The sequence below is a fragment of the Sebastes umbrosus genome, chromosome 14 (assembly GCF_015220745.1).
Source record: "Sebastes umbrosus isolate fSebUmb1 chromosome 14, fSebUmb1.pri, whole genome shotgun sequence".
Lineage (NCBI taxonomy): Eukaryota > Metazoa > Chordata > Actinopteri > Perciformes > Sebastidae > Sebastes > Sebastes umbrosus.
The window spans coordinates 700,070-722,500 of NC_051282.1; the positions used below are offsets into that span (position 1 = coordinate 700,070).

General features: G+C 43.7%; 2 protein-coding genes across 2 annotated transcripts in view; both read right to left on the reverse strand.

The window, feature by feature from the left end:
• Positions 1-6,481, reverse strand: part of ppp1r9ba (protein phosphatase 1, regulatory subunit 9Ba) — a 51,903-nt gene extending 45,422 nt beyond the window's left edge. Inside the window, exon 1 of the mRNA XM_037791465.1 lies at positions 6,338-6,481. The gene's annotated coding sequence lies outside the window, so the exon portion shown is untranslated. The remainder of the gene's footprint in view (positions 1-6,337) is intronic.
• Positions 6,482-12,662: 6,181 nt separating this feature from the next.
• Positions 12,663-22,431, reverse strand: part of carhsp1 (calcium regulated heat stable protein 1) — a 51,266-nt gene continuing 41,497 nt past the window's right edge. Inside the window, exons 4-5 of the mRNA XM_037792198.1 lie at positions 21,629-21,751; positions 12,663-13,576 (exon numbers count right to left, since the gene is read on the reverse strand). Of these exons, the coding sequence (XP_037648126.1) occupies positions 13,414-13,576; positions 21,629-21,751 (286 nt within the window). The 3' untranslated portion in view covers positions 12,663-13,413. The remainder of the gene's footprint in view (positions 13,577-21,628; positions 21,752-22,431) is intronic.

Consider the following 22,431-nt stretch of genomic DNA (forward strand, 5'->3'; position numbering starts at 1 on the left):
GCGCAGTGAAGAGTGATGGCCATTAGTTAGCAAGTGGGGCACAACTGAGTAGGGATGTCACGAGAACCGATACTTCGGTACCAACTCTGTACCAAAATTCTAAAAATGTGACGGTACACTTTTTCTTCGGTACCGAAGGTACCGAACGATGCCTGTAATGGTCATGTGGTGAAGGAGCAGAGGTATTGGAGATGCGAGACTTCCGGATCTAATGGGGGCAGTATACGCTTAGAAGTGTTCTCATCTGCCGTGAAATGAAGGAAGAAGAAGAACGCCGTAACAGCACGGAAAAAAACAACAACACGAGACGTGAAAGATGGCATCTGGCTAGTTAGCCAAGCTACGTGCAATGAACGAGAGCGAACACGCTAAGCAACCGACCGGCCAGTTGTTATTATTTTCCGACACACCTCCAACTCCGGGTAGTTTGTGAGCTGCTGCAGGGAATAAATCCGGATCTGTTGAGTGCAAAAGAGGAACCGTTTCCTGTCTCCCTAAGTTAGCCACACGCAACGTTACAATAGATTCACAAAAAACAGTATGCGGTGCATTAACAGTGCCGTTGTATTTTTCTTTCCAAAGGAGGAAAAGCACCTCAAAGACAGACATCCAGACAATATAGTTTGTTTTAAATACTTGAGGGCTACATGCCAATGTTCTGTTTTGCAATGTTAATAGACGTTTCTTTTTATTTATTACTCAAAGGCTACATGCCTCTGTTTTTTGTAATGTTCAAATGTTTTAATAAAAGGAGTGCGTTTTGAATTACATGGGATTTATTGATTTATTTATTGATTTTTTACCGTGGTACCAAATTGGTATCGAGAATCGTGTAAATTCACTGGTATTGGTTTAGATTACTAGTTTTCTGGTACCGGGACATCCCTACAACAGAGAGATACTAAAATGCACACACGGCCGGTCCGGCTATGTCAACAAAGCACAGAGAGGCTCAGATCACAACACACACAGAGGGAGATAAACTTCATTCTCTTCTCAGGTAGACATGACTCCACTATATCTTTACATAGCAAATAGTTGTTTGTTGCTATATTAATGCTCTGAATCCTGTATATAGCAACTTGAAGGCATCACCACAAGTTATTACAATTCATCCTGAAGGGAATATGCACCAACATTTCATGGCAATTCCTTTAAAGGTACAGTGTGTAGGATTTCGCGGCACCTAGTAGTGCGGTTGCAGATTGCAACCAACTGAGTAACCCTCCGCTCACTCCTCCCTTTCCAAGACTGCAGTAACGTGAGCCGCCGAGTGCAAAACCGTGCTAACGGCGTTAACATCCTTACCATAATAACACTACTTTAGGAGCATCACAAGTCTGACAGCCTTTGGTGTTACGACGGTTTTGCACTCTGTGGCTCCACAGTCCACAGTCTTTGGTTTGTCCCTTCTGGGCTACTGTAGAAACATGGCGGAACAACATGGTGAACTCCATGAAGAGGACCCGCTCCATATGAAGGGCTCATTCTAAGCTAACAAAAACGAAAAGTAAGCAAATTCTCACAATTTATAATCGAAAAGTAAGAAATGTTCTGGCATATATGCTTGAAAAATGACAAAGACGATTAATCAGTTATGAAAATACTTGTTGACGCTCAATTTTCTGTCAACCTACTTCACATTTCAGCTTCACGTTCAATGCTTCCTAACAAGTAATCTAAGGTTTGTGTTGGCACACAAAACTCCACTCATTCATCACAGTAGCTACCAGTGCAAACATTGTGCAATAGAATGCTGAAACATGCATCTGAACTGAGGGTGGATAGAGCAAGTTGGATCATGTTGCTGTTTGTGTGGTGGTTTAAATCGTTGTCAATGGCAACGCTAACAGACTGGATGTTGATAGGACGCTGTATTGTTACAGAATTAAACTGTCTTTAGGTGAACTAAACAGGCAGGCATTCTGGGGAATTTAGGAAAGACCTTGCCTGATCCCACACTGACTCCAGATGACCACGATGGGACACACACACACACACACACACACACACACACACACACACAGGTTATCACACACTGCTCATGTGAACTTAAGTAAGCAAATCTGATGTAAACCAAATAACCTTTACAGACACCTATAGACACACACACGCACCCACACGCGCACGCACACACACCTAATAGTGCTCCTGGCTTTTTTCCTGTCATTGTTGAGAGGAATCTGGTGGCTCCTGGTCTAACTGATAAACCGACGTCTGACATGCACAACACAGACAAAACAAATTCTGCCTCCATAACAGACTATCCATCTCTTCTTCGTTGGTGTTCCTACCAGTTAAGAAAACAAACAGCATCAGTCCAGGTTTAATTTTACACTGTCTCCTGTTACCCCTAATCCTTTGGGGTTCCCTCCTGCCCTTTGGTATGGTTCTCACTCCTATATGCACTGTGGTTGTCCTGTTTCAGGACATTTTCAAGCATCTTGGTGCCATTATTTTGATGAGTGGCATCATCGGTGTCACCTGGCCATAGGAAACCTGAGGACACAGTGTGGAGTTTAAGGATAATTCCTGTTCATTACAACCTGGGTCTTACATGAACTATGGTAAATGGACTGCATTTATATGGCGCCTTTCTACCATACCGGACAACGGAAGCTCTTTACAATTTGCCTCTCATTCACCCATTCACAGACAGATGATGGTGGAGCTGCCATGCAAGGTTGCAAGTTGCTCCCTACCCATTGGGAGCAACTTGGGGTTCAATGTCTTGCTCAAGGACACTTGCGGACATGCGGACAGGAAAAGCCGGGGATCAAACCGCCAACCTTGTGATTAAAGGATGACCCACTCTACCTCCTGAGCCACATCTGTCCCTAATCTGTCTCATCATTAGAGAAAATGAACATGCAAAAACACATTCATCAGCAGTGGTTTTCAAGGTGGGGTCTGGGAACCCACAGGGGTCCTTGAGGGAGTTCCAGGGGGTCCCCAGCAAAAAGAGAACTCATTTATTTTCACTATACATCAGACCGGCACATATGGGTAGTTCGCAAAAAGTCAAGGCCACGCCCCTTTTCGGGGTTAGAAAACCGAAGATCTCATAGACTTCAATGCAGTTGGACGTATGTTTGGACTGTAATTTTGACAAATATATATGCATTCATCTCTTGTTATGCAAATGTTTTTTTAAACACACATCTTGCCTGAACCTGAGCGTTGGCGATACCTCAATAAATTAAAGTTGATTGCGCCATAACCCTTCAGTCTTCCCCCGTCCATTACAGTGGAGGATATTACTGATCCAGACAGCTCTACGTCTCTGATTGAATCACATTAGGTTGGTGTTGTCTGTAAATAACCAACGTTAATATATGACTCTATTACTAGAGCTAACGTTAGCTAGTCATGCTAGTCATTGTCACCAGCATCATTTAGTGATTTACAAAACTGACAGTGACATGCTGGTCTGGTCTATAGCTTGGAGCTATAGAGAGCATACTGGTCTGGTCTATAGCTTGGAGCTATAGAGAGCATGCTGGTCTGGTCTATAGCTTGGAACTATAGAGACCATGCTGGTCTGGTCTATAGCTTGGAACTATAGAGACCATGCTGGTCTGGTCTATAGCTTGGAACTATAGAGAGCATGCTGGTCTGGTCTATAGCTTGGAGCTATAGAGACCATGCTGGTCTGGTCTATAGCTTGGAACTACAGAGACCATGCTTGTCTGGTCTAGGGGTGGGCGATATATCGAATATAGTCGGTGTATCACGGCTTGTCCCGGATTCAAAAGACTCATTAAGACACTTGATCCAAAATATGAACGTCCAGCTAACAGAACCAAAGGTGTCAGCCTGAATAAGTGGACCAGACTGCAGGTTTGGCCATACAGTAGGCTGCACCTCGTGATTGGAGAGTCTTTCTACACTGCTGGGAAAATAATAATTTTTATTATCAGCAAAGTTATAACAGCTTACTGGTAAACATAACAATAAGATACTTTACATTTATTACACGCCATTAAAAACTGTGTGTGTGTGTGTGTGTGTGTGTGTGTGTGTTTGTTTGTGTGTGTGTGTGTGTTTTAATCTATTTATCAAAATATATAAAGCATGTATTGCCAGATAACTATTTGGTTAAAGTGAATACAGTTGGATACTGTTTTGTTAAATTTAACTTGTGATTTCCCCCTTTTTGCATGCCAGATTAAAATAGTTCCAATAGAAACCACTGATGACTATAAACAAGAAGGTTTTAATGCAGACATATGCTGCAGGGACTACAAGAATCATCATATTGATGTGATTGTATGCATCAAAGGGTTAAATCGAGCATTTATGAAGTGCTTAGAGGATATTTGAAAATATCGCGATATATATCGTGTATCGCGATATTGGCTAAAAATATCGCAATATTATTTTTAGGCCATATCACCCAGCCCTAGTCTGGTCTATAGCTTGGAGTCATAAAGCTCCTCTATTAGATCTTTTTTAGGACATGGCAGGGGAACAAATGGGAGATCAGTATTTTGGGATTTATTGTTGGTGCAACCAACTACACAGCAACTGTTGAGCATAGTGTTATAACTATTACTGGTTAGTTTAAAGTAGAAATTTGGAGACAACTTCTTCTCTTTACTCTGTTACCGACTATGAGGGACACGGGATTGTTCTCCCCCAAAAGGGGGTGTGGTCATGAGAGCCTACTCTGGATGACTTATTGCCGGTCTGATGTATAATTCCACCTACAGTTAACACAATGACAGAATGTACAACTATTTTGGTCATTGGTTCATACACTTTCTGTAATAAAACATCTAAAAGCAAAAATCCTATCAGATGGGGGACCCTGGGACAAAATCGTACAAAATGGGGGTCCGTGGTCCAATCTGTGTCAGTTTAGGGGTCCTTGATGAAGCACTGCATTAAAGAATGTAGTATGTTGTGCTCCTTCCATCCATACTGACTTATCTATTTTGTAACAGTGTGTTGTATTTAACCAGAGATACCTTCCTCCTCCCTCCCACGATTGTGACACACACACTGTCTCAGTCAGGTCAACACAATCTAAAATAAAACCATCCAGTGCCTGCCTGCACTGATAATCCTCAGCATATGGAGGCAAATGAATATTGACTTGTAATGTATTGATGGGAGGGCAGCCCCTCCCTTCACTAAATACAGCTGCTACACCAGCAGCAACATGACGTGTGATCCGTGGTTAGTTTGGGGGAAATGACCTTGTGTCATCAAATACTGTAACACCCAGCTCAGTGTAAACTAGTCCCATCTACCTCTGTCACTGTGCATATGGTCAACCCAGTCTAGGAGACAGGCTGCAGCCAGGGCTGGACATGTTTCTGCACCGACATGGTAATATGCTGCTCGTTCACACATGAGTAATAAGTCCTTAAGTCTCCATGCATGCACAACATCTCTGGATCTCTGGCCTGTCTGTGTGCGTCACACGCACTGTTCAACAGAGGGCACATTATAGCGACCACAATGACTCCATCTATTCACCCCACAATCCCTGCATCTGTCGAGGAGGCTCCCAGGCCAGGCCTAGTGCAACCCGCTGCTGGCAGACTCCCACTGCGTGCTGCTGCTGCTGCTGCTGGCTAGAGACAGGCTTTGTTGGCATACCCAACGTATGCTGCTAGCTCCGAACTTCCATCCAAAAATCATAGTATTTATTGTGGCGTTGCTTTTGGAGGACAAATGTAACATAAGTAAAGAAAGTTAACAGCTATTGGGAATCACTACAAGACGCTCATTAATTCGGCGTGCATGTAATACACAGAGGAGCTTTACTACGCTTAAAAGGTCAACTATTATGTGTTGCTCGCCCGTGTTTCCCTTCCGTCAAAACGCAGCTTAGCGGAAGGCGACGTTCACTGTGCTCGCACGTCAAGATTACATTCTTCTTTGATTTAAGCAGGGTTTGATAAATCACTCATACGCCGAAATCCCCAGAAGACATCGTGGTATCCAAATAAACCTTAGTTCATATCCTTTGCGGTGTTTACTTCAGCATGTAGGCACGGGACGTTAAAATAGCAATATTTGTAAGGGAGTCCGGCGTGACGTTCTTTCTGGAGAAGAGAACGCGGCGCGGGCTTTTAGGAGGTGTTTTTCTGCTGTGATTTAATCAAATCCACCACATCCCGATATGAACTATGAGCAGTTAGCTGTGTCTGTGTTCTAACAACAGGCCCTGCTGTCTGTCTGTCTGTCTGTCTGCTGCGCTGCGTCGCTTCCTTCCTGCAGCCTCTCCTCTTTCATACACAAACCATCTGTCTTTAACACGGGTTAAACCGTGCGGACGCCGGCTCCATCTGAGACTAAGTGTGCCGCTTCGCTCCGACAACCGTACCTTGTGTTCCAGTTAGTCAGAAGCAGCCCGGTGTCCGTTAGGATCCGTAGTGGAGACAGTCCATTGTCCTGCTGCTGCTGAGTCCTCCTGCGAGCGAACAGACTGAGTGCCAGCCTCCCTTCTGCTCCTCCCTCTCCTCCTCCCTCTCCCCCTCCTCCCCCCTCCTATCATGTTCCTCCATCCCTCTCTCCTCCGCTACGTCCTTTCCCTCATCCGTTCTCCTCCTCCAATTTCTCTCTTTTTTTCTTCCACTTCACACCCTTCCATCCTTCTTTCTTCTCACCCTCCTGTATTTTCTCCCTCCTTTATACTCATTTCCTTTCCTCTCTGTCTATCCGCACACCCTTTTCCATCCTCTCCTCCTCCTCACCCCTTTTTCCCATCAGGTGTATTAGAAGTAGCCTAGTTTGTCCCTCAGTAGATGCAGATCAACATCATTTGAACATGTTTGACCTCATTGATTAATCCAATGACAGATGCCTTCTATTTGAACAGCAAGCAACAGCCTCATATAATACTGTATAGACGTATCTAATATGACTCACTGCTTTAACACACTGGTTACCTCATTTGGTGGCTGGATGACTTTTACAAGCTGTTTGGCAGAAATGACAGGTCATTACATAGAGCACTAAATCACAACATGGAGATACAGCGACCTCTACTGACCGAAGCAGCCTTACTGTCACTCTAGCTAGAAAACCATCCATCCTCTAAATGCTCTAGGTCTCTAGTCTGATCCATCCATCCTCTGAATGCTCTAGGTCTCTAGTTTGACCCATCCATCCTCTGAATGCTCTAGGTCTCTAGTCTGATCCATCCATCCTCTGAATGCTCTAGATCTCTAGTCTGATCCATCCATCCATCCTCTGAATGCTCTAGGTCTCTAGTTTGATCCATCCATCCTTTGAATACTCTAGGTCTCTAGTCTGATCCATCTATCCTCTGAATGCTCTAGGTCTCTAGTTTGATCCATTCATCCTCTGAATGCTCTAGGTCTCTAGTTTGATCCATCCATCCATCCTCTGAATGCTCTAGGTCTCTAGTTTGATCCATCCATCCTTTGAATACTCTAGGTCTCTAGTCTGATCCATCCATCCTCTGAATGCTCTAGGTCTCTAGTTTGATCCATCCATCCTCTGAATGCTCTAGGTCTCTAGTCTGATCCATCCATCCTCTGAATACTCTAGGTCTCTAGTTTGATCCATTCATCCTCTGAATGCTCTAGGTCTCTAGTTTGATCCATCCATCCTCTGAATGCTCTAGGTCTCTAGTTTGATCCATCCATCCTCTGAATGCTCTAGGTCTCTAGTCTGATCCATCCATCCTCTGAATGCTCTAGGTCTCTAGTTTGTGGCTGTAAAGTTTCATGAGGCTGTGATTATCCCAGAGGTCATCACAGGTCATTTTATACAGGGAGGTCAATGAAATGTCTCCTATGGGGACTAACATCATCACACATGAATACAGTTGGGCTCATTGGATCCACCAGAGTCTCAGCTTTACAGTGAAACCCAATTTATGGAATTCAAGACTGTTTAGGGACCCCAGTATTCAGAAATATTCAAACACATCATTTTTAGAATAAGCAAACATAAAACATCTATACTGCATTCATAAAGCTGGATGTTGTTTGCCCCAAACTGCATGTGATTATCATAAAGTGGGCATGTCTGTAAAGGGGAGACTCGTGGGTACCCATAGAACCCATTTACATTCACTGATCTGGAGGTCAGAGGTCAAGGGGCCCCTTTGAAAATGGCCATGACAGTTTTTCCTCGCTAAAATTTAGCCTAATTTTGTAGCGTTATTCAGCGTTCTTCCCGACAAGCTAGCATGACCAATGGGTTCCTTATGGTTTCTAGTTTCACATGATGCCATTGACACAGCTCTAAAACTGAGCCTTTAAAAGACAGAATAGCGGCGTGAATGTTAAGGGGTTAATATGAAAAGTAACCAGTAACTAAAGCTGTAAAACAAATGTAGAGGAGTAAAAAGTACCATATTCAGCTCTTCAATGAAGTGGAGTTATAGTATGAAGTGGTAGAAAATGGAAATACTCAAGTAAAGTAACTCAACACCTTCTTCACCTCTACTGCCCTTTATGATAGTTTGCACATACGACACTGGTCACTAACCTCATAACTGTCTTTATATAGTACCCTGTATTTGTGGATTGTCTTTTTATGCACTGTGTATGTGATGGGGAGTTGCAAACTCAATTTTGTTGTACCTGTACAATAAAGGAGATCTAATCTAATCTAAAGTACCTAAAAATTGCATTTAGGTCTATGTATTGGAGTAAATGTGCTTCGATACTTTTCATCACTGGACAGGCCTAAACATTTAATATCCTGCTAGCTGTGCTATATATTTAGCTTTAGATTTGAGGTTTGACTTTTTAAAATACTCAGATAAACTGTGTTCTCACACATTTAACTAAACTAATAGACTATTGCACCAGTGTCACTGAAAAATGTATTCTCATTAAATTCAAACTGACATTATTAACAACTGTTGTTTTTCTGTGTAAATAAATATGTGAAACTAACAGAAGTGGTACACCATGTTCAATTCAATTCAATTTATTTTTATATAGCGTCAAATCACAACAGAAGTTGTCTCAAGACGCTTTATATATAGAGCAGGTCTTAGACCGTACACCATAGTTTAGAGACCCAACAAGATCCACCAAGCGCGCTGTGGCCAGGAAAACTCCCCGATTAGTGGGAAGAAACCTGGAGCAAAACCGGGATAGAGAGAGAGAGAGAAAAAGAGAGAGAGAGAGAGAGAGAGAGAGAGAGAGAGAGAGAAAGAGAGAGGGAAGCAGCCACAATAGTAGCCTAGCAGCTGTAATAACTAACACAAGTGGGACTAATAACACAAAACCAATAGTGGTGATGTAAAAGAGTAATAATACAACTATCGGAATTGATGTCATTGGGTCGTCCTCAGAGGGGCTTTCAAGCGGAGCTTCCAGCTGTCTCAGTCCACCATACATCTGGCTAGCTCGCCAGCACTGTCCAGCATCTCTCCTCAGTATGTCCATGTATGTTGGTGTGGGACGTCCCTGTGATCGATGCTCGTGCGTTGGTTCCCGCAGCACAGCATGCTTGCTGGGAGTTCTTGATGTCTTTGGCAGTGACCGAGAAGTCTCATTCTCCAGGCTGCCACTTTGTCACTAAGCCTTGGTTGTCCCTCGTTAGCCTTGGTAGTCCCTCGTTAGCCTTGGTAGTCCCTTGTACAGACGGAATTAATTAATGATGGTAGCAGTTGGTGTCAAGCAGGCAGCAGAAGCGGCAGCAGATGCAGCCACAATCCAGGTGACATCCAGATCCAGGTGAAACCCCGCTCCAAGTGTACCCCTGCTCCAGGTATAACCTCGCTCCAGGTGTAACCCCGCTCCATGGTTACCTGCGGGACAAGGAGGCACAAGGACTCCCGGGAAGGAATGAAGTTAGTAACAATGAATGGGACATGAATACATACAGAAGGAGAGAGGAGCTCAGTGTGTCATAGGAAGTCCCCCGGCAGTGTAGGCCTATAGCAGCTTAACTAGGGGCTGGTCAAAGACAGCCCTAACTATAAGCTTTATCAAAGAGGAAAATCTTTAGCCTACTCTTAGAGGGACTATTTGTAACTTTTTAAGCGTATAAATGTAGCGGGTCGTCACACATGCGCGTTCGCATATGCGCGTTCGCGTGTGGCCGCTGCCTCTCCTCCTCTGCCTGCTTGCCATCACTCAGAGAGCGCGCGCGTTCTCGTTCAGCTCGCACCACCTCTATACATGAACGCGCGCTCACTCCACACTGCAGAAGAGTTAGTAGCTCTGAGAATATCTAGTGAATGTACAGTGGACGTTTGTGCAGAAATAACTGCTGCAGCTCCTCCAGACCAACAGAGGTTTCCCGTGTCTTGTGAAGTGACGTAGCTCATCAGCGAGTAACGCTATCGTCTCATTACCTACCGGGTGCCGGTGTCTCCTCTGCTCTCTCCAGCTGCGGGCGGAGAGAGCAGGGAGACACGCTGCAGAGCCCCGCTGCATCAGCCTGTGCAGAGGCAGGAAAAGCCAACACTAAGATCAGATCTAAATCATGTTCATGGAGAGACCTTCGTCTGGTCAGCTAACATTACTGCCAAGCAGCTGAAATATAGAGTGATATTGTGGTTTTAGCTGACGTGTGTCACCTCACTGTTTTGAGCGATGCTCGTTCAGGTATATTTAGAGCGAGCAAGCGCGAGCTCGACGCTGACTTTCGTTGATTTCACGGCCACAGGTGTCGCTGTTAAGAAGCATTTCTGAAAGTTACAAATTGTCCCTTTAAATGTGGAGACGGTGTCTGCCTCCCGGACTGAAACTGGGAGCTGGTTCCACAGAAGAGGAGCTTGATAGCTGAAGGCTCTGGCTCCCATTCTACTTTTGGAGACTCTGTTAACATGACTAAAGTCAACAAAAGCAAATAACCAAGAGAAATAGTTTGACTTGCCGTCACCACTTTGCCTGCTGCATGGTGTAATGTAACTAAGTGCATTTACTCAAGTACTCTACTTAAGTACAATTTTGAGGTACTTGTACTTTACTTGAGTATTTCCATTTTATGCTACTTTCTACTTCAACTCCACTACAATGTAGAGACACATATTGCACTTTTTGCTCCACTAAATGTGTTTGATAACTTTAGTTACTGTACAGATTCAGATTAATAATAGAAAATATAAATCAACTAATATGATGTATTATAATGAATTAAGCTACCCATCAATATATAAAGCAATTCAAATTAGTCCCACATTCACCAGCTGCAACATTACAGTAATGTACACATTAATGCATCAATAATTAGAATCCAGTAATATAATATACACGATTCTTAAATGGGCCTTTCTGCATAATGAATAGCCTACTTTTACTTTTCATACTTTTAAGTATAATTTGATGCTGATACTCGTTTTTTATATTTGTACTTTTACTTTAGTAAGATTTTGAATGTAGGGCTTTTACTTGTAACAGAGGATTTCTACACTGTAGTATTGCGACTTTTACTAAATAAGTAATAAGTAAAAGATCAGAGTACTTCTTCCACCACAGTGCATAGGTGCAGTACGTTTTAAAACAGAGAACAAAATACAGCTCTCTCTTTCAGTGTTGTGAAGGGCTCATTGCATCGGTGGAATATGGGCTCAAAAAAGTACAAAATGCTACAAGTCTCCCTCAGAAATGATCCAAGACACTAGGCAGACTGTTGACATGAGTGTCTTAATAATGAGTGTCCACTGACCTCTAGTGGTCACAGGGAGGAACTGCAACACTCATTTCAATTCATGCTAATACACAGTGCTAATATCAGTAAAATCCCCTTCACAGCTCTTTATTAATGTAATTATTACAGTTACCAACAGTGTGAGTTCATCGCCAACATGACAGCAAATAATCTATTTCTGGTGATATAATTTCAAAATAAGACAATTAAACTGAAAATAATCTAAAGAACAGGAACAATACAACTCCACAAACCCAGAGGGAATACACATATTTATACGGATTATTATTCTTTAAAAGTATCAATAATGGTATTAAAAGTTATGTTAGTATTAAGGAAGTTGATTTATTATTATTTGCACATTACATATTATTTGTATAGTAATATAGAACTTTTATCTAACAAAATAGACCCTGCACGATGTAATACTTTTTATCCTTGTAATGAAAATGATGGATGACTGTGAGCAGAAGAAACAGCATGACCTTTGAACTGTGTAGTAAACACCTGTGGACAGAAGAGGGCAGCAGATTGAGCTTTATCTGTCCACTGCATCACAGATGACACGGAATTTCAGGGAAGCAAAGTTAATACAATCACAATTTTGTGACAAGGTGTCATGCATAAGCTCATATTACCTGTAATTCAAAAAACATTTACATTCCTCCAAAATGTTGAATTTGTGAGGAACTAACCCTTATATTCCTTAAAGGAATATCTTATCTATCTTATCTTATGCATCCCTGCAAAAAAGTTGCTTGTGAGGAAAAGTGTCAAATTATATGGGCCTAATAATGTAATTTTCCACTTTCACTGAGATAAATATTTTAACCAACTTCAGTCCTGATCATAACTACCAAATATTCATTCATTTCAGAATTTTAACCCTTTAAATGCCTTGAGCTCAAACAGGGTTCAAATGAGGTGCGGTATGAGAAAAGTTGAGTGTTTTTTGAACATTAAATCATTTAAACATGTTCTAGTAGAAACCCAAAATACAAGTATGAACATGAAAATAAGAATAAGTCTTCTTTAAGTAAAAAAAATCAGATTCCACTAAGATGTACCGGTTGAAAATGCTTTAATTCACTCGTATAGCCACCCACACATGATCAAATACAGATGATAGATTGGTAGAAGAAGGCACAAACAGAGCTGGAAGTTCACCGGGTAGCAGTAGGCACACACAGGATACCTGGAAAATAACCCGCGGTGCTGCTGGACAAAAGGACATGGAGCGCTGCCTCCTGTCACCACGCCAGCTTTATTCTCAAATGCTGCTGAGCTCAATTGAACTCTTCCAAAAGAAGTTTTCCAGGAAAATGAAGAATTGCAGCTGAAATGAATTTCCTCACCAAATGATGTACAAGTTCAAACAAAGCACCATCAAATGTCAACACGGGGTCTACAAATCTAAGCAAGAAACCTAATGTTACAAGTCTTTCTATGATAAACATCTCTACCGTAACTATATATCTATTCAAACCAAAGTAGAGTTACTCCTTCCCCAGGTAGTGCAGAGGAAACCTCCCACATGTCAACAGGAGTAAACGATGACATCATTCATATTTCCCTCTGATTTAAACCTTTACTACTCCAGCATCAGCCATGTCTTCTCTGTATCCCAGCTCTCTCTGAGTGCTAAACTCGTAGCATTACCTGGGTTCCCCTCTGGTGTCAGTGCACGCTAACAACCCTCATTGTCAGTTCTCCCCATCCAATACTGCAGCCCATCCCTCCTAATTTCTTCTACATCTCCCTTCCCAACCGCCTTGGCCTCTTTGACCCCCGCCACCCCCCTGCGGGTGTCAGTGCTCAGCTGCTGACGACGCGTCCTGCCCAGGTCTCGTGTTTGGTTCCCGGTTTCAGGTGGGTTATGGTCACCTCCACCGCCTGCATCTTCATGTTTTTGGGGGGGATGGGGAACATTTTGTAGCTCACCTCGTCGCCTTCCATCGGCACATACTCGCCCTCGATGCTGGAGGAGAGGGGAGGAAGGAAAAGAGATTTGACAGTCACATTATGAAACAGTGAAAGCAAAGCGGTAGTCGGGCCCGTCATGCTAATGTACTGAATTTGTTTGTCTCCTCTTGGTGCTGGACCTACCGTACATGTTTGGGGGAATTTAGATACTGTTTTTCAAAAAAGACACTGTCTTGATTCAGGATAATGACAACACTGATGAATAAAAAGGATATGGGCTGTCAAAAAGTCAACGAAATGACTTCCTAACGTCTTCTTCTAACCACTTGTCCTTGACCTCGATGGGAAACGTCATGAGGTCAAGGAAAGATGAGAAGGAGAATTCAGAAGGACTCAGGATAAGACAACCTTGGTGTTCAGAGAATCTGACTGCACTTCAATATGCTCTGTAGTTATGATGCGACGGTGGCATGCAGGTCTGCTGTGGTGAAACTACAATGTTCTGAAGATGGACTACAAAAGGCAGAAGTTTGCCACGTGCGTTAAATAGCTCTTACAGTGACAGACTGCTTCACCTGCGGTGTGTAAGGAGAGATACCACAGGTCCTCCTGCTGCTGGAACACTCCATCAACAGATAATAAAGGATCATCTGACCTTAAACGAGGACAACCGGTGAAAAATATCATCTCATTACCAAGGTCGGACCTGAAATAAATAAAAGAATATATGATAAATGTTGAATTCATTGTTGGAGTTATGGACCATACCATATACTTCTTCCAACTCCTTTTTGGACCTGTAATATTTATTTATGTTGATTATTTGTTTATTGACAGGTTACTGTTCATTTGATTTGTTATTCTTGTTTTTTACTGAGGTATTTGTTACATGTTCGAAATAAATAAACTATTAATTAAAAATAAAGTGAAAGAAAATGGTTGTCACTGTCCACTCATATTAAACATGAATCCCAATGAGTATATGACTGTATGAAAATAATATGCAAGATAAGCATGTTTTTTGGTTTCATGAACGGCAGAATGGTGCGTCGCTTTAAATGTTGCAGCCGCAGGGAATTGTTATTATTTCCTTTCCTTTAGGGATGTCCATAATTAACTGTTTAACCGTTAACCGACATTAAGCATTTTAAACGATTAACGCTATCGGTTAAAACGGTTAAAAGAAATGTTGATAATTAATTCAAAAGCTGAGCGGCTCAAAGGAGCGGCTCGTCTCTTTAAGGAGAAAAGCTGGTCACCTTAACAGCCCACCTTAAGAGGCGGAGCCGGAGTTGCAGGGTACAGGAAGTCGGCTCTGGTCTCTGGCTCGCTTGAGCGGAGCGGAGGAGTTGTAGTTTCGTAGAATTTATTCACCGACATATAAACTGTACACACACTGCTACACCTACGTTCACAGCTAGAACACCACCAACAACCTCACACTCACCGCCAACACACACACGGATACTCGTTAAAGTTACGTCGTGCTGACAGACTGTATGTGTGTGGCGGCGAGCAAGAAGCCTTCGGCAATGCTAGAGCTGCTAACGGAGCACAAACACACACACTGTTTATCGGCGAATCACTATCTTTGATCCGGGCAGACACACAGCTGACAACCTGCTAAACTAAACTAAATGTGCGGTGGAGACTTTTACTGGGAAAGTGGCTGCATGTCCGCGACACTACACGCAGCATCGTAGCTGCTAAGTTAACGCTCCCGGACAGTGAACTGGAGACAGTGAACGCAGCATCGTAGCTGCTAAGTTAACGCTCCCGGACGGTGAACTGGAGACAGTGAACGCAGCATCGTAGCTGCTAAGTTAACGCTCCCGGACGGTGAACTGGAGACAGTGAACGCAGCATCGTAGCTGCTAAGTTAACGCTCCCGGACTTAGAACTGGAGACAGTGAACGCAGCATCGTAGCTGCTAAGTTAACGCTCCCAGACGGTGAACTGGAGACAGTGAACGCAGCATCGTAGCTGCTAAGTTAACGCTCCCGGACGGTGAACTGGAGACAGTGAACGCAGCATCGTAGCTGCTAAGTTAACGCTCCCGGACGGTGAACTGGAGACAGTGAACGCAGCATCGTAGCTGCTAAGTTAAGGCTTCCGGACTTAGAACTGGAGACAGTGAACGCAGCATCGTAGCTGCTAAGTTAACGCTCCCGGACTTAGAACTGGAGACAGTGAACGCAGCATCGTAGCTGCTAAATTAACGCTCCCGAACGGTGAACTGGAGACAGTGAACGCAGCATCGTAGCTGCTAAGTTAACGCTCCCGGACGGTGAACTGGAGACAGTGAACGCAGCATCGTAGCTGCTAAGATAACGCTCCCGGACGGTGAACTGGAGACAGTGAACGCAGCATCGTAGCTGCTAAGTTAACGCTCCCGGACGGTGAACTGGAGACAGTGAACGCAGCATCGTAGCTGCTAAGTTAACGCTCCCGGACGGTGAACTGGAGACAGTGAACGCAGCATCGTAGCTGCTAAGTTAACGCTCCCGGACGGTGAACTGGAGACAGTGAACGCAGCATCGTAGCTGCTAAGTTAACGCTTCCGGACGGTGAACTGGAGACAGTGAACGCAGCATCGTAGCTGCTAAGTTAACGCTCCGGACGGTGAACTGGGGACTCTGTTGTCTGTTGTGCTCACACACTGCAGCTGGTACGAGGCACAAATGTTGTCGGTTAACGAGGGTCGGTTATTGGTTAAGCAGCCCTGGTTCTATTTCTCAGCCGTGGTTCTTTTTCTCAGCCGTGGTTCTATTTCTCAGCCGTGGTTCTATTTCTCAGCCCTGGCTCTATTTCTCAGTCGTGGTTCTTTTTCTCAGCCGTGGTTCTATTTCTCAGCCCTGGTCCTATTACTCAGCCGTGGTTCTATTTCTCAGCCCTGGTTCTATGTCTCAGCCCTGGTTCTATTTCTCAGCCGTGGTTCTATTACTCAGCCCTGGTTCTATTACTCAGCCCTGGTTCTATTTCTCAGCCGTGGTTCTATTTCTCAGCCGTGGTTATTTTTCTCAGCCGTGGTTCTATTTCTCAGCCGTGGTTCTATTACTCAGCCCTGGTTCTATTTCTCAGCCGTGGTTCTATTTCTCAGCCGTGGTTCTATTACTCAGCCCTGGTTCTATTTCTCAGCCCTGGTTCTATTTCTCAGCCGTGGTTCTATTACTCAGCCCTGGTTCTATTTCTCAGCCGTGGTTCTATTTCTCAGCCATGGTTCTTTTTCTCAGCCATGGTTCTATTTCTCAGCCGTGGTTCTATTTCTCAGCCCTGGTTCTATTTCTCAGCCGTGGTTCTATTTCTCAGCCGTGGTTCTTTTTCTCAGCCGTGGTTCTATTTCTCAGCCCTGGCTCTATTTCTCAGTCGTGGTTCTTTTTCTCAGCCGTGGTTCTATTTCTCAGCCCTGGTTCTATTACTCAGCCGTGGTTCTATTTCTCAGCCCTGGTTCTATGTCTCAGCCCTGGTTCTATTTCTCAGCCGTGGTTATTTTTCTCAGCCGTGGTTCTATTTCTCAGCCGTGGTTCTATTACTCAGCCCTGGTTCTATTTCTCAGCCGTGGTTCTATTTCTCAGCCCTGGTTCTATTTCTCAGCCGTGGTTCTATTACTCAGCCCTGGTTCTATTTCTCAGCCGTGGTTCTATTTCTCAGCCGTGGTTATTTTTCTCAGCCGTGGTTCTAATTCTCAGCCGTGGTTCTATTTCTCAGCCGTGGTTCTTTTTCTCAGCCCTGGTTCTATTTCTCAGCCGTGGTTCTATTTCTCAGCCCTGGTTCTATTTCTCAGCCGTGGTTCTATTTCTCAGCCGTGGTTCTTTTTCTCAGCCCTGGTTGTATTTCTCAGCCATGGTTCTATGTCTCAGCCGTGGTTCTATTACTCAGCCCTGGTTCTATTACTCAGCCCTGGTTCTATTTCTCAGCCTTGGTTGTATTTCTCAGCCCTGGTTCTATTTCTCAGCCAACAGAAGTCTAAGCATCTGTGCTTTGCATGGCAAAATCTGTGCACCAAACAAGTTGTTCTGAAGTTCAACTGCTGATATCTTCACATAGGATTACAGGTGAAGTCGTCTCTTTGCCAAGTAAGGGCGGAGATGTACTTGCTTTTTAACCACACGTTGGTGTAGACAACGGGCTGTCGAGCACGGCGCCACACCGGGACTAGGGGATGCTGGAGCCACGTCACATACTGCGTAGCCCCAGTTAAGCCCCCTCAAGCATTTGAGATTTTTTTTTTAAATTTTAAATAAAGAAATATTTAAACATTAATAACCAGACATTCTGTTCCCAATCCGATCCCTGGCTGCGTGCTGTCCGGTGGTGGGAACATATTCAATCGTACTGATCTGGATCTGGATGGAAGAAGATGCATGCATAATGTGGGCCAGTCGGCCTATTTTAGCAATAAAAATATAATCGCTAAGATTGTGATAATCGCCAGCTGGTTTTACACCATATGTGCACAGTTGACAGGCATAGGGTAAATACAGCTCTCGTTGTAGCTGCACTGTGGATATTATTCAGCACCAGTTTGTGATGTCTGTGGCTTCATTCTCCTCCACTGCAACAAACTGTGCCACACTCAGCTCCTCTTTAATGTTTTCCTTCAGAACATCTACAATCGCTTTAATTAAGTCATTTTGGATTCTGTCTGACCTGCCGGAAAACACTGTAGATGATGCCAAGTGGGAGGCTAAATTAGCCTCCTTGCTGGCTAACAGGTGCAACAATTAAATTCCCCCGGTTTGAGGAACTTGCACTCTCATTGTTCCCACAGAAAGCTAGCTCCTGTTTACCAAGGAAACATACAGCATCTATGAGAATTTTTAGGATTTCTCTGTTTTTCTTTACCTTCTCGTTGTGGATGCTAACGCTCCGCCGTCGTTGTTCATCCAAGGCCAGGTCGATTCTGTTGTGTTCAAATGTTTTCAGAGCAAACATAGGAAACAGAACAGCCTTTTCAGTGTAGCACATTCACAGAGCCAATCCTTCCTTTTGCACCACTTGGTCTGAAAAGTACGAACAATTTTCTGTCCCTTCCTTTGGTGAAGATCCGCTAGGTCAGGCGTTGGTCTCCCGACACTTAAAAGTTGACGCTTTTCTTCAGAAGAAAGCTGTGAAAACTGTTTTAGCTGCGGGAGGATGTGTGTCAATTCACGAAAGCACCGAGAACGTAGAAGTGCAGCACTGGCATAGTACGTTCAAAAGCAGCGTAGCGATCTGCCTTTTTACGTACATATCAAACTATATGGGAACTGACTGTGCATGCGCAAACCCACATCCCTACGATAATATGACAGGGAAAGGCACAGCAGGGCTGTAGCTGCTCTGTGCTGGCAACGGCTACATTACTGACACCCACAGGCAAGGCTAGCATACAACGCAAGGCTGAATAGCTTGTGCAGCCTCTGCCTGGCCAGAAGATGGTGATGTTGATGTTGTCATTTTTATAAGGCTGTGAAAAGCACCAAATGCTGCCACATTCAAACCTATTGTAAGGTATCTGAAATCAAAAAATAAACATTAACATTAACTGAATAATTTCATTTTTGCTAATAGCCTTGGTTAGGCAGTGCCTACCCTGACTGCACACCACTGTGTATTATGCGTGTTACTGGAGGATTCCACTAGAGGGCAAACCAGAGAACTCAGACCGTCTGTCAGTCTGTTTGTCTGTGTGTCTGTGTGTCTGTGTCCTTCGCATATCTCGAGAACCGTTCATCCGATCTAATTCACACGTGGCTGGTGTATTGCTGGGGACCCCATGGAGTGCTTTGTTGAATTTGGTGCACTTTGGACACGCGACACTTTCAATATCAATAAACTTTGAATAAACAAGCAAACAGCACTGCATTCACCAGTGGAGGCAGGGGTTCAGGGCTCTGCAGACGGAGTCCAACATGTCGTCCGCAGCGGGCAGACCGCGGCATATTAACTGCTGGATCCTGGATATAGCCTGCTAACCCTACATGTACGCTGGATAAAAATATAACTAAACTTTTCTTCACTTCCTTGGAGTCAACGAGTACAAGTGGATAGCCTACTGGAACAGCGGCACTCTGCCATTGCAACTCAAATTGAGTTTTTGCCATTCTAACTTATAACATTACCGCCGGCAAAATACCTCCATTCATGAAATCCATACTCTGCTTTAGAACCGTGGTGGTTATGTCAACGCAAGCGACTAAGATGCCTATTTGGGAATGAATACCTCTGCTAAGTGTATTTCACCAATGTTGCAGCCGGTACTACTTGTGCAACTTGGGTGTGTTTTCCCCCATGAGTAAGACTGTATTGAGAGCGACTACAATCACTTTGTGAGCTCCCAGCTCCCACGAAGTGATTGCATTCTTCTACGGACTGTATACCTCGCTGTCAGACTTGATACTAACTTATAACACTAACAACGTTACTGCTAGCTAAATACCTCCGCTAATTAAATCCATGCTCTACTTTATAGCCGAGGTGGTTATGTCAAAGCAAGCGAGTAATACGCCTATTTGGAAATTACCTCTGCTAAGTGTATTTCACCGATGTTTCTGACCGTGAGTAACCGCAACCTGGGTGTGTTTTTTCCTGTGAACCAGAGTGTGTTTCACCGAGGTCTGACCGCGAGCAGCCTCGACTTGGGTGTGTGATGCAACTCTGTCATAGCAGGTGTATTGCTAAGGACCCAAGTTGTTTGTTTAAGCAGTTCTTGAGAAAGCTGCAAGTAGCAACTCCACAGGCCAGTCATTCAGCCCGTTCTAAGTGGGCACTGCACTAGTTTTGTTAATTCTGAGATCACAGCAGAAGAACCGACAGTGGCACCATCGTAGATGGTATGTAAGGCTCCTAACTCAAGCAGACGCAAGTATGTTTCTACTTGTTCTCCTACACTGCCCCAACCGTCCATGTGCGCATTGCAACATTGCAGACACATAGCGTTAATTTCTGAGGACGTGCACAACCAATGCTCCAAATGGACGCACGATACACGAGGCAGCTGTGATGCACTCGCGTACTTATAAGCAAGTATACCTCTGGCTTAAATGTCTATTCAACTCACAATACTGCCATTAGTCCCAGTTTGTGCCTTCCAGTCACAGAGCAAAGACTCTTCTAAACATTTGGAGGATGGTGATTGATAAAAAAAATTGAGCAAGGCTAAGTCATTTCCAGCTACCTTCTTTGTTTCGATTAATAAAAAGAGATACGGTTAAAAATCTTCTTTTATTGTGAAACAGATGGAAAATCTTTTCATACACAGGGTTTGAAAAGAAGACAAAGAACACTGTCTATCACTTGTCCTCATATTGTTGATGATAATTTGGTCCTCAGACCTTCATACAGATAAACAGCACCCTACATATATAGAGGCTATAGGCTCTCACCAAGCAGAGGGCTTCAGCTACACTCTCCACTTCCAGTGGGCATTCAAATTAAAGTCAAGGAGCTCAAAAACATAAAAAACACATGTGACACTGAACAAGTCTAATTGCACATTTTTGAAGTAAGAAAGAGAGAAACGGACACTATGAACTATTTCATGGCGTACTGTTTTACAGTATACACTATACTGCTGTGTTACATGTGTTTTAAGTGTGTGTATGTGCATACACTGCTGATGTCTATGTGTTTTAAGCCTGTGGGTGATAACAAAGGCACCGTGTTGAAGGTCATCAGATATTCTGTTGCCCTCCTACACACTCCTGCCAGTCCTATGTGTGTGTGTGTGTGTGTGTGTGTGTGTGTGTGTGTGTTTCCCTCTACTCCTACGCAGACCTTGACATAGTTTGAGGTCAGTGATTAAAAGCAGCCCTCTCACACACCCCATCAGAGACAATGGGGAAAAACACACACTAATCGTCAAACTTCACCAACAGCATAACCTCACTGAAGTACTGAGTGTGTGTGTGTGTGTGTGTGTGTGTGTGTGTGTGTGTGCACGCATTCAAACCAATTGTTGACGTTGTTAAAACAGATTTTTTTCCAGAATACTGTCCTCTTTCTTCCATATTTTGAAGGACAGCAATACACTTTACATTTAACCCCCCCACATGCACTCCCCAGGATGCTTACATGCGTCAAATTATCCTCAATTCATCCTCACGGCACATGCACACACACTTACTCTGAGATGTGGACAAAGATGTCGCTGCCCCCGTCGACTGGCGTGATGAAGCCATGGCCTTTGGCGCGGGAAAAACATTTACACACACCATTAAATGCTGGACCCTGCGATGCGAGAGCCGTCCTGCACGGAGAGAGAGATACAGAAAGAGGGGTGGAGTGATGAAGAGCATCCAGCTATGTCAGTATATCAAAATACACTGATCATTTGGATTGGCTAGCAGAGGAAAATTCTTTCTTTTCCTGTTCCATTATGATCCTATCAAACACTTGCAGTCATATACGAGAGATAACATGATTTGTCATTTAGTTTTTAAATGCACAAGGAAGGGATTTCTGATATTTTGAAGTAGAAAAGTGGACTCAGTAGAGTGTCTCCCTCTCCCCTCCCAAACAAAGAAGAGCTGAATCTCACTTATCTGGCAGCCGCGAAGGTAACAACAATAAGGGATGTATTCATCTCGTATTGAGCCTAACTTTAGGGGATCATAACATATCAGGTATAGGAATTCATCTGTAGATCTGTAGCAACTTTCCTATGGATGTCAATTTTTTAGCCACAACAAAGACTAAACTGTGGCCTTCTACTGACTAGAGAAGGCTTGTTTTTAGCCAATTGCCAGAAATCAGAGATTGTTGCGGGCTGAGTTTTCAAGCTAGAGTGAAGATAACGATATCATATAGGGATGTCACGGTACCACAAATCTTGTAGTCGATAACAATACCAGTGAATTTCCACGATTCTCGATACCAAATTCGATACCAAGGTAAAAAAACAAAAAACAAACAATAAATCCCCTGTAA